This window comes from Xyrauchen texanus, chromosome 7 (assembly GCF_025860055.1).
Source record: "Xyrauchen texanus isolate HMW12.3.18 chromosome 7, RBS_HiC_50CHRs, whole genome shotgun sequence".
Lineage (NCBI taxonomy): Eukaryota > Metazoa > Chordata > Actinopteri > Cypriniformes > Catostomidae > Xyrauchen > Xyrauchen texanus.
This window is the reverse complement of record NC_068282.1, coordinates 6,883,323-6,897,089: the sequence shown is the minus strand read 5'-3', so window position 1 is coordinate 6,897,089 and position 13,767 is coordinate 6,883,323. Positions and strand designations below refer to the sequence as shown.

Sequence of the window (13,767 nt, the reverse complement as noted above, 5' to 3'; positions counted from 1 at the left end):
CCTTGTTCAAGGGTCAACAGTGGCATCTAGGCAGTACTGGGGCTTGAACCCCCGACCTTCTGGTGAGTAACCCAGAGCCTCAACCGCTGAGCCACCACTCACATTTAAAACTTTTGTGTCAATGTAACAGGTTTAAATGGCATAAACATTTAGTCTTTAAGTGGAATGGTCAGGGGACTAAACAGCTGTCAACCCAATGCTCAAGCTCACTCAGCTGAGGTGCGCGCACACGCACACACAGTCCAGACAACTGGCTTCTCATTAGGGTTAGTGTGGCCCTTGTTTGAAAGCATGACAGCTAAGAGGCAGGCGCAGCTTAAAACAGGTGTGAGACCAAAATGGCACACAAGCTAATGATGGTGTAACAGTACCTTTGGCGACGCCAAGCTTTGAGAACCTCCATATGTTCATTATAATGCTGCTCTTTACATTTCATTAAAGATTATTTAATTAAAGATTACATTAAAGATGAAAAAAAGGCTTCTTCTGATGCGGTAGCTATGCCACGCAACATCTTGTTAAAACTAAAGCAATTAGTCTGCATTTTATGATGACAAAATTATAGTGGGCAGTTCCATGTCAAGAAAGACTGTGTCAGCACTGGCCTTATTAAATCAGTTCCAGACCATCTTGGAAGAGCCTTGTATTAAAGACCAATATCAAAAAGTTATAACTGCCAGATATTTATTCAAAATAACATTATTGTCCCTATTTAAATTCAATTTAATTATAATTACATGAAATGTAATTAAATTCTATTATGAATAAATTATACACGTGCATCATTATTGCAAAATAATTTTATTAAGGATGTCATTTAAACATCATGCATACATAAACGTATATATTTTATCATTCCGACCAGGATTTCAGGAGCGATTTAATAAGTGAAAGAATCCTGAGCAGATGGGTTGGTGAGCTAAGCTTTTTTGGTGCTAATCAATAAATCAATTGATCAGGTTTAGGGGATGTGGGCAGGTCAGGAGCTGATATGCCTGTTAGCTAATCAATACTGAGACTGATGTTAGGGGCCTGAAGAAGATCAGACAATAAAGTGTGTCTCTGTAAGCATGTACTTTTTAAGAGGCATTCAGAAGACACTTACTGCGTGTCCCATTTAGACACCTTATATTGGTCACATTTACAATAATAAAAAAAATGATCTTGTTTCTCCATTTCTTAAAATATATATATATAAAACAATTTTTTTTACAGTGAGGCACTGAAATGGAAGTGAATGGGGTCAATTTTAGGAGGGTTTAACAGAAATGTAAAGCTTATAATTTTAAAAAAGCACTTTAATTATTCTGTTAAAACTCATGTATTGTTTGAGCTTTAAATTTGTTTAAGTCATAGTTTTAGGGTTTACAGCATTGTCAACATGATATCAAGTTGTAAAATTGGATATAACTTATACAGAAATACTGGCTATACTTTTGAAACAGTGAGAATTTTTATGTTTACAGATTGATCAATAGTTGGTAGAGATAAATCATTAAATATTTATAACTTTTTAATTACCGGCATCGGCTGTTTCTTTTGGCCAATTAGTTTCTCAAGCTCTCAGGGTGTCGAGAATCGCCAGCTTGCACGAGAATGAGCCATCTAAGACATGTAAACAACCAATCCTAGCCAATTTTGTACATATTAACAATCTTTAAGTACAAATAAATTACTTAAATTGGACAACGAAACAGAAACCAAAAGCAACAGCTATCTACCATTTAAAACACACAAAATCAATTTTTTCTTATTTTTACAGTCAAAGTGTGAAATTGAGCAAATATAGTGCTAATTAAAAAAACGTTAATTCATTTTTGTTTGTTTTTTGCAATTTTGAGTATGCTATTTACTATTTTATACTGTGCGATAATTTGGCATTATATAGCCCTATCAGCCACCCTGCACTCTGGATATCAGCATCGACATCTGCCATAAAACAACCAATTTAGGCCGACCCCTAATAGTAGTTGGTAAATCTATGGTGTGACACTATTGTAAGCTTTGAAACGCCAATTGTTTGATATTCTTTGTGCTGAAGGTCTTTATTGTACCAAAAAGAATAAAAATCCTTTCTAAAAGGATTGATGCCAGAAGGCCAAAAGCCTGTTTTTCATCAGAGCCGTGACAATAAATTGTGGTGTGGTTGGTACTAATGGTGGTAATGAGAGTTTGAGTCCAGTTCTAGTCACCTTCCCTGCCTACTAGTCTGTAATAATGGCAAAAAGGTCAAAAATGCATAAAAATGGTAAAAAGGTCAAAAATGCATAAATGTGGACGATTTTAGAGGTTCACTTTAATTGTCGATTTTTGGTCATACCCAGGCATTTCTTTCCAGTGTAGAGAAAACAATATACAGAAACAAATTTGATGCTGTTCTGAGGAATAAGTCAATGGATACAAATACATAGACCAATAATACAGGGCAGAAAATGCTGCCAAATATTGTCCTTGAATAACGTATAACATGCGAGTAAGGGCAGCGGGAGGACTTTCTGGTGCCCCACTAGGGAGTTGGTGCCCTACGCAGACCGCGTAGTCTGCTTATAGGGAGCGGCGTTACTGGGTTACGGTCTACAAAACAATCGTCCAATACAAATACACAAGTTCTCCGATTTCATTTTCAATACAATTGATAACTACAACAGAGACGCACGATGGCACCAGTTGTGTTTGTATGAAAGGAGAGAGAGCGAGACAAGAAAGAAGCTGGAGTTTCAGGATGAGCGACCAGAATCAAAATTTTCAGAGAGTGTATAGTTTAGTCACCCAACCAACATATTTTGATCATTTAAAATGTCTAAGTTAATAATAATAATAATAATAATAATAATAATAATGTAACCACACCAATAATATTATTATACTGCATTTGCTATTCCCTTGTTTACTAATTTTAATTGTTGATTTTCAAATATAAAACCCGTTTAAATTATTTCAGTGTATCAGTAATTTTTGTACATTTTCAGCACATTTTAACAATACTGTGACAATACTGATAACGGGACAGTTTTGGTCACAATAATAGTGGTATAAAATATTCATACGGTTACATCTCTAGCTAATAGGTTATCATCAATATGCTTGCACTGTTGCATTGTGGAAATTTAACTTTTCAGTAAACAGTACAGTGAAAGGGACCATGAAAAGAACAAGCCAGTATTCACAAAGCAGACAACATTCTGAAAAACCTTAAACACACAAGGAGCTCTCCAGAATGCGAAAGAGATGCAAAGTATGTTGACAACACTTATTTCCCAAATGTGTGTGTATGTATGTATATGTATGTATGTATATATATATATATATATATATATATATACATACATACATACATACATACATACATACATACATACACACACACACGATTCTTTAGTCTTTTGCAAAAAAGCCAACAAGAAAAATATTTTGCTCACATCACCCCTAGCCTATTAACACTTCCATTCCAAAAAAATAATTATAAAAGCAGCTGATTTTCATGTAATTGTTTTCCAGCTAATTTCATTAGAAGACATGACACTGCAGGTTTGAGCCATGACATTTCTCACATCGAGGTGTGGCTGCACCAATGGCAGGTATACCTTCAAACACTCTTCAGGTCCACTCCCTTTTTCTAGCTTATTAGACAAATATACCATTTGGGTAATTGCCACAGGGCATAAAAACATTTTGAAGGACACCTGTGCAACTGAAAAACAAACTGAACACTGAACATGTTAGTAGAGCATAAGTTGTAGAGTGTCAAAGATATTCGATACAAATAGTGGGTGATTTACTGAGATTTTCATGTTGCAAAGTCAATGTAAACATTTTCTGAACCTGAAAGCTCTCAAACCAACCCTTTCTTTCTCTCTTCACTAAACAAAACAATTTGCAACACAAAGCACCATTAAGTGGAGCAGGAGAATTGTGCACTGTTGACTGAAAGAGCCGGTTTATTGAGGACTGAGGAAGTCCGGCACACGTGACTTGAATGTTTGACCAGTGATTGGAAGCTGTTCTTCACACAGCTGCCTGCTGCATTACAACATAAGGCTTGGGTACTATTTGTTCAGTGGAGACTAGGGCTGCACTATTTGGGGAAAATGTCATATTGCGATTATTGAGGCTAATATTGCGATATAATAAACAAATGGTAACATGAGTCAACTTGCTTGGTTATCAAGGAAAATGCACAAATAGATAACTGATAATGCTGAAATGTGTATTTCTCAACTCAAACAAACAAACTAGTAACAACAACTATAAATGCAGTGTTTTCAAATTAAAATAATATTTTTACAAAATTAAAATAACATCTTTGCATTACTGCAAATTTTTTATTTTCTCAATATTACACCCAAATAAAATGGAACAATAAATAAGAACATACAAATTTTCATGAAAATAAGATTATCCAAACAAACAGGATGTAACATGTACTTTCTATAAACTCTTTTGAAAAGGAAACTGGATATAAAAGTGTGGTTCACACTAAAATGGTTGTTGTTGCATTTTTTTTTTTTTTTTTAAATGACCAAATGGTATTTCCAAATCTAGTACCTCTGGTACCTCTTTGTCCAGTGTGTGGATCATTTTCTGAAATCCCACTTTGCTAACGGTGCATCTTGTCTCTTTATATCTCTGTGAAGACTTGTCATATGGCGTGACACTCGCAAACACATCTGTAATTGTGCTTTGTTTGGCTTACGGGGCTTTTTAATGTAGTTTGTCAATGAAAACTGTTGACATTTTAGTCATATTTTAGTAACATTTAGTCATATTGATATTTTAGCGACTGAACACTGTAAACATTTTAGCCATGAGTATTATTGATAAGCATTTGTCAATCTTGTCAATCCAAAACACATATAAATAAATATATACACAAATATACATGTATATACACATACATATACACACATACACACACACACTTTATTGTTGTTGTCATTTTAGTGTTGTTTTTCACATAAGATTGATCTTATCAAGATGATCTCATCAATGATGTTACACGTTGCAAGATGCAGACAGCGGGGGTGAGAGACGAGCGTCTCAGTGTTAGTGCGCGCATCACCCGCCAGAACTTTAAATCTCTCCCGGTCTCGATTCCGTGACTGAATTAAGCGGCTCTGACCGCACCGAGAATGACAGTTTTGGAGTTTGTGTTTATTTACCTGGCACGCTCCCAAATAATATGAACTTGAATGAAGGATGAAATAAAGATATATCGCCAAGCTATGATCTGTGTTATTTTTTCTGTCCACCAGTTCAGTGTCAGTCTGCTCCGCATCCATCTCCACGCTGAACACCGGAAACTGACATGACATGACCACATGTGCCACTCCCTAAACGGAGACTGACTGGTCATCTTTATAAGCGGTGTAGAAATTTGGCAAACAGCTCTCAGAGAGAATGGGCTGTCACATCCACACATGCACTTATTTATTTAATATAAATCGCAGCATTTTGCCATCATATAATTGCACAGGCTGACATCGCGATTGCGATACGATTTATCGTGCAGCACTAGTGGAGACTATGGTACAGACCAGTATTTTGTATATAATTCTGTTTTTAAATTTACCCTGACCTCGGTATGGCTCCCCCATATTAATATTTACAAATAGGTCATAAGGTCTTTTCGCTCCAATTACATCGACGTTAGCATACGTTTGACACTCCTCGTGGTCAATCATTTTTACGTTTTCTTCCTGGAATCCTACGTGTGTCAGCTACACAACCCATATATAACATAATTACTGTAGCCTAAAAGTCATTACATCCACTGAAAGACTTTATTGCCCGTGTCAAGTAATTAGCGGGCGTGACTGCATGATGGACCATGACAAATTATTACAGTGGTGTTGATTTCAGAGAGGAGAGGGTTTATCAGCTGTTTGAAACTCTCTGGCTCTGTTTTTCACATGACTCTGACCCAACGGAGAAATTACATTTTTTTGGGAGTTTGTGTTTATTATACAACCCGCTTCCTTATTATTTGAATTTTAAAAAGGATGCATTAAACAATTCTGTACCGTTTCATTTTTAGACACTCAGATCTGAATGCCAGATCCGGCTTCGCTTTATTTCACACCAGGACGACACTTCTTCTGCATTTACTTATTTGGTATTTTTATAGTATAATTCCCCTCATACTTTGCGATCTACATCACCTTATGCTGTCTGGAAAGTTTGGAGTGCGTCTGAACTGCGAACTGTGTTTTCTTCCTCTCCTCAATCGGGCGCGAGCTGCAGTGCTGCTTTCGTGCGCCATCATTAGAGTTTCATATGATCTTGCGTTACGTTAATGAGATCAAACAAATATTCGACAACAAAAAATTCTGTTGACAATTTTTTTTTTTATTGTCGCCAATTTCGACTAAGCATTTCAGCATTAATTGTCAGTGCTGTCTTGTTCAGTACACCGGTACCATATTAGCCGGATAGCTAGCGAATACTTCCTAACTGGATGATTTCATGCATGTGATTTACTCAGCTAGTTGTGTCTATAACTTCACCGAACTGCTTACATTTTAGGGATATGCACCTGATTACCTATATGTAGAAAATAGGCAAATTATCGATAAATACTCAAATTTATCATCGATATCGAGGAGTTCTCCCACAATAAATCATGAGATCGGCCAGCCCTAGTGTCGAGACAAGTTCTTTTAACTTGACACAGTGAATTAAACGTGTGGTATGAGGTGCAGAAGTCAAAGACTGTCTAGTGCACATTTACATAGTAAAACAATAATAATAATAATAATAATAATAATAATAATAATTATAAAAACACATCAGACGGACAAAAACGTGTTACCTGTTAGGTGTGAATAACAAATTAGTAAAAAATAAGTTAAAAAAAAAAAATAAGTACACAAACAAAATAACTGTTCTCGGCTTATTCTGAATTGGATATGACCAAAAGTAATGAAGTGAGGTTCAGTGCGTGACTGACTTGTTAACTTAGCAATTACTCTGACCGAATCAGAGTTATAACTTATGATTTCAATTGAGATCATTTTGCAAATCACCTGCAAATTGGAAACTGATTTTATTTTAAAAGGAACTAGCTCAAAAGACAGATTTGTTGATTTGGATATCACTAACTGAACACTATTGCGCCGTGTATGTTCGTTATCGCGTGCAACCAACAAGGACTAGCAATAGAAAGTCATGTTGCCCATTTATTATTTCACAGTGCCTAGTCTCTTTTTTCACATTTAATTCTGACCACAAAAACTAGAATACAAAAATTATATTGTTTTGCCATGGGGCAGTACATTTATCAGCAGACCAGGTACAGGTACAGGTACAGGCACAGGCAAGTCGTAGGTACATGTACATTAGGTACAGGTATTATATTTCAGTTACAAACCAGACAACTCACCAAAAATGTACTATGGTTGCCATATTTCTTTGTGGTCCAATTAGAAAGGTAAAAGTACCGTAATTTCCGGACTATAAGCCGCAACTTTTTTCCCACGCTTTGAACCTCGCGGCTTATACAATGACGCGGCTAATATATGGATTTTTCCCGCTTTCAAATTTTATAAAAAAAAATAAATAAATATATATATATTCTGTGACGTGCTCAGTTTTTCGGCAGCGTGAAGCTTTCATTAGACCAATGAAATTGCCGAACGGGTTAAGGTCAAAACAACTTTGTTTGTTTACTGTTTAGATTAAATCGAGCGTGCTCAAACTTCCCATCATTCTGATTACGGTAGTAATTTTGTCACCCTCACCATGGCAAAGACATGGAAAAACGCATATGATGCTGCTTTCAAGTTGAAGGCGATTGATCTGGCTGTTGAAAAGGAAATAGATCTGTTGCACGGGAGCTTGGTCTTAATGAGTCGATGATAAGACGTTGGAAACAGCAGCTTGAGGAATTGACTCAAAATCTGCAAAAAGACAAAATCTGAGGCTATTCAACTCCGACACCGAAGGAGATGACTTCAGTGGTTTCAGTGCACAGGACGAGGAAGATAGTGACCAATTACTTTCTTGGTAGGCTACTATTTACTGCAAATGTTTTATTACAAGCCGTGTGTGGCAGCGGGGGCGTGGTCAAGCGCCCGTCCGGGAGAGAAAAGCTGTAAAGGCGCTTACACCTGCGCTAAATTATGTCTAACACCGGTGTCTAATTTCAAGTGCCCTGCTTCACGTGTCCTTGGGAAAACTGTCACACGGGCACCAGTGTGACAGTTTTCAGCAGGGCACTTGACGTTCCAGGTAAGGCTTTTAATGGCCACAGCAATGTTTACAATCAATTTTATAAAGTTTCTCAATTCTTCTATGCGCCAACACTAGACTGACGTGTGTCACTCTCTCAGCTCTGTGGCTGCTGCCTTTTTAAGCCGCTCTCCCCATGCTTACTGAAATTAGACACCGGTGTTAGACATAATTTAGCTAAGGTGTAAGCGCCCTTACCGCTTTTCTCTCCGGACGGGCGCTTGACCACGCCCCCGCTGCCACACCGTGTTTCGTTAAAGCCTATTTATTTTTGTTACAAGCCGTGTTTCGTTAAAGCCTGAGTAAAGTTCATTTGTTTCAATGTACCGGTAGGCACCTGCGGCTTATAGACAGGTGCGGCTTATTTATGTTTAAAATAATATTTTATTTAAAAATCAGTGGGTGCGGCTTATATTCAGGTGCGCTCAATAGTCCGGAAATTATGGTATGTCAACAACACTAAATTTACAAGTCAAATGTCTAAAATGAAGCTCAAACAAAGATCCAAATTCATTTTTCATATCCAGTGCAAATTAAATTTACTCTTCATTCTCCATACAAGCAAAAATAAAATAAATCTTATAAGCCAAACTCAAAACAGAATCAAAATGGCATGTGGACATAACGGTCTGTGTTTTTGTTATGCTACTCTCATTCAGAGTTAAGCGACACAAGATCAAGGTAAAATTATTGGACTATCAACAAGATAAACAGAGTCAGGGCTAAATCACAGCAGTGTTGTAAAGGACCAGAGGTGCAAACAGACAGCATTAAGGCTATAGAAAATGAGCAGACAACCTTGTATGGACATGCTGAAAAAAGAACCACCACTGGCTTGTATTTTTTTTTTTATTCCACAACCAGGGAAGGTTCATCTTCACACACAGTATTCATATATGACTTTGCACGCTACATAGTAGGTCAGTGTGTATTTTATTTCGCTTTTCATTGTTTGAATCAAATTTGAGCTTTTTAAAAATTAAAACATTTCACATTCTATCAATTTATATGATGTCATGAATATTATATATATATATATATATATATATATATATATATATGCAGGAGAAAATATGTCTTGTTTAGATTCTGAATTCATAATGCTAATGCACTAACATGCTCTACGTGGCCATAATATGCATCAATTACAATCTGTTTTTATCATTTATGCTGACTATTTATACTACTGCAAAGATAAGTTTAAAAAAAGAGTGTTAATATTCAGAATACAGACAAAAGAATGGTGAGAGTGGCATGTCTTACTTTGGGCAGATGTGTGAATGGCTTTCACTTCAGATGGCACATGAGTGTATTGGCACTTGAGAGTATTTAAAAGAGATTTGATTCCTTTTGTAGACTAATTAAACAAAAAAAATTTATAAATCGCATTTCATGGCCTTGCACACCGGTATGTTCACATTTAATACTGACTGAAAAATGTTAACAAAGTAGCGGAGCTTCAAGTCACACCTACCGATGATGTGGACCAATGGCAGCAAGAAGGTGTTTAGCAGCAGATTAGACGTTTTCCTAAAAGTTCACCCAGGCAAGCTGTTCTGAACCACCGAAACCAACTCAAAAACACCTTCTATTTGGTCAGATTTTGTTCTAAATGACAACATACCCATTTTGATAAGTATATCTGGGCCTGATTGCTCAGTTTCCCTCTTACATAAAACTCTGGGATTCCCCCAGTGTCCTTGACGCGGAGGTGAGGGACAGTATTCAATATTTTAAATTTGTGTATAAAGGGTATATTTTAAAGTGTATGTGCTTTCCCTTTTCCCTTTTCTATGAATCACGTAAAAAGCGGAAAACAGCACTCATATTTACATGTTTAAGAACGTTGCTTTCTGCAAAAACCCTGGAATAAACCATTTTCTTAAGTGCATGTAAATGTGGTTAAATCACTGGTGAATGTAATCCAAAAATTTACTAGCAGGGGCTTGTAACAGAAGTTTTTTATGCACATAGTGTGAAATTGTCACATATGTGAGTGATTTACTTTTAATGTAGAGGGCTGGCAGGTCACCTTTACTAGGAGTGGGGTTATGTAACCGAATCTGGGCCATTATGAGACAGACATGCCTTCCTTCGATTGTCTGAGCAGAAAACAATACCACCATGACCTTCTTTTCATTTGGTGCAAATAAAGGTTATACATTTATTGCCTATGGTGACTAGAGTTTTACACTGCTGATTTTAGGATGTTAACACGCTAACCTAATGGTGAGATGTCCTAGTGTTTGATTCAGTTGATGATGGGATAACAGATAAGAAAGCTTTTCACAGGCAACCCACAACAATAATTCGTAAAACTATTCGCTTTGTCTCTCTATGTAAACATCTTGGAAAAGCAGCACCAACATCCCTTAAACTAGTCTACAAAGTAAAAATGATAATTTAGAGCAGTATTAGATGCATGATATGCATTTTACAGTTGAGGAACTTAAACCGCAAGAAATTAAAAAGGTTTTTATGTGCATTTGAGTATTATCAACAGTCAATAATCACCAAGTAATTTGGCCTGCTAACTAATTCAAAAAGGAGAAATTAAGCTTTGATCAATTAAAAATGTGGTATGGAATCCACCATACATACAAGACCAAACAAAAAACAACTAACAAAAATCATAAGATTGGCATGGCTATTCAAGTGTGATTGTAGGAAAGCAATCGAGAGAAAGACTTTTCTTCAAGAAATTGGCGTAATAAGAGTAACATACACATTTTAAAAAGATGTAAAACTTAAAATATAAAGCATTCAGCATGCAAAAATACACTGTATTACATTACATTGGCTCCAGTACAGGTTTCACTATATTTGACTAGTAAAAATGTGCCGTACTATTCCAAATCTGCACCATGCAGATTAGTTAAGCTGTCAAATTCCTGAGTTTTCACATAGATTAATTTCTCAGTTTCAATGTCATGAGCATGAGTAGTATCATTCTATTTTTCTCAAATTAGCATCATATTGCTCACATCTGTCTTTAAAAAAGGAAAAGAAATTAGGGATGTAGTCTGGATGGGTCTAGAGGGTTCTGAGTTAATGCATGTTTTTGATGAATAACCTTTCCTGTGACGTACGACTTGCCTGTTTTCCTCATTACAATCTCCAGAGAGATAGTCTGTTGGTGTGGAGAGAGACAGGACAGAGAGAGACAAAGGTAAACATTTCGTGCTACCTCGCGTTCCAGTTGCGATGTCAGCGACTTTCTGGAAGGCGTCCAGGAATGAGCTTGTAACGATGATTGTTGTCCTAAACAACAGAAAGAGAAGGAAAAAACTTTGTTTATAAGAAAAGCCAACAAAGTCTTGAGGAAAGTCGATTGACTTAATTCTTGCCGCAGTTACTACATAAAAAAAAATATTTCCACTGACAGTTTTTGGAGCTTACATCAGGTGAGGTTGTATGAGCCAACATTAACAGTACCACAGACCATAATGCTTTGGCTGAATGTCACTCAAATACCTGATGATGATGATAACAAAAGTGCAAAACAGCTTCAATACAAAAACTAATCTGCACAATTTCTCACTTTTTCAGTAATAATTGTGGATGGGGGAACGGGTGGATTTCTGCAGAAACAATTTGACAAAATGAAGAGAGTACTACACTATTATTGCTTGCTGAAAGCATTAAACTAGCAGCTAAAAAACTTTAAGAAAGCAATTATTATAGTGAAAGTTGTGTAGGGATGTGAAGGGGCATAGAATTTTACAAATGACAATAAAACATTTTACGCATTAACATTCCATAGAGGCCTATTCATCACCGTACTTTCATAATCATCAGACTAGATTTTTACCAGTAAGTTTGTGCTTGCTTGTGCAAATGTTGTCAACACAATGCCAGTGTTTGATAAATTAGAAAACAATTTTTTTTAAATGATGCTCACCCAAAAATGAAAATTCTCTCATAATTTACTCCCCCTTATGCCATCCCAGATGTGTACGACTTTGTCTTCTGCTGAACACATATGAAGATTTTGGATGAATATCTCACCTCTGTAGGTCCTTACAATTCAACTGAATGGTGATCAGAAGTGTTTAAATCGGTATCCTTAGAAGCAAAATGATTGATGTAAAAAACATGTCAAAATGTAAGTCCTGTTTTACTCTAAATCTCCACTTTTACTTTTACATCTGAAAGCCACATATGGTGCTGTCACTTTCACACCTGAGAGATTTAGAGTACAAAAAAAGGACTTACATTTTAAACTTTCTCACCCACATCTATCATATCGCTTCTGACGATATGGAATTAACCACTTGAATCAGATGGATTACTTTTATGTTTCCTTTATGTGATTTTTGGGGCTACAAAAGTTCTGATCACCATTCACTTGCATTATATGGACCAACAGAGCTGAGATATTCTTTTAAAAATCTTTGTGTTCGGCTGAAGAAAAAGTCACACACACCTGGGATGGCATAAGGGTGAGTAAATAATGCAAATTTTCATTTTTGGATGAATTATCCCTTTAAGGTGACACACACACCTTAAGTGATGAATTTTATAATCTTCAGAATTGTGAATCAGATAATTAAATGATAAAAACTGAAATTATTTGTAGGAAAATTGACCCTGCGGTAAGCTCTGCTCCCCTTAATTACCATTGCACGCTCTAACATGCTTTGCAGAACTTCCCATAAGAATAAATGAATCGTGAACTATGTGGCTTTTGGCAAAATCTTCTCATAAACCGTATTGATATTGATAAACAGTATTACGTGGGCTGGAATGTAGTGACATTGTATGGCATATTTATCTGACATTTTTTGTAAAAGATATTGTTAAACACACTATTTGATTGAAAACTGTGGAGACAGTCAAACGATACCGGCAAACAATCATCAGTCACTTTAAAAAGAGAAAATTGTCAATTGATAGCATTATGCCTCAATATTTCATTGCGACTACAATAGTATGAGAACGTGCATAATGACCGACAGGCAGAAAGCTTCATTATCACTGTCTGGCAAAGCAGACACTTTTTTGTTTGCGGTTTACAGAGTCTAGAGCAGTCACAGATTCAAGTGAGATAAGTTTCAGTAATATCTTTCAGGGAGTAGTAAAAATATTTGCATACCCGTGACATAAAATCGCTGTTGTGAGCCTTGATTTACATTGGAGCAAATTTAGATGTCCTTCCTGGAGTTATACTGTAGATGTTCATTTAAGAATGATGACTGACACTGTTTAATTAAAAGCCTGCTCTTCTTGAGATTTATTTAAAGACTAAAAATAAAGAAACACTGCGATTATCCTCTCTAGGTAACTTGTGTTGCCAGTGACCCAGTAACAACGGTTTTATTTTTTTTTTGGATCATTTAGATAAAATTCTGCTTAAAACATTACTCCCGTAAGCTCTCACTGTAAAAAGGTAAACGCTTGTCAGAGAATGCTGGCGGGTCAACAGTTGCTCAGACCGGCTTGGTCAGAAACATTTTAAAGCTGGGCTTAGCGAAGTGTCAATTAATCGTCAGCCAAATTTCATAATCGTGACATCCCTAACCTTGATTAATTTGTTAGTGT

General features: G+C 36.3%; 1 protein-coding gene across 2 annotated transcripts in view; it reads right to left on the bottom strand.

The window, feature by feature from the left end:
- Positions 1-13,767, bottom strand: part of mtss1 (MTSS I-BAR domain containing 1) — an 85,482-nt gene that overhangs the window by 47,586 nt on the left and 24,129 nt on the right. For both annotated transcript variants that reach the window (XM_052130583.1, XM_052130584.1), the window contains exon 3: positions 11,414-11,487. In XM_052130583.1, coding sequence (XP_051986543.1) covers positions 11,414-11,487 — 74 coding nt within the window. The remainder of the gene's footprint in view (positions 1-11,413; positions 11,488-13,767) is intronic.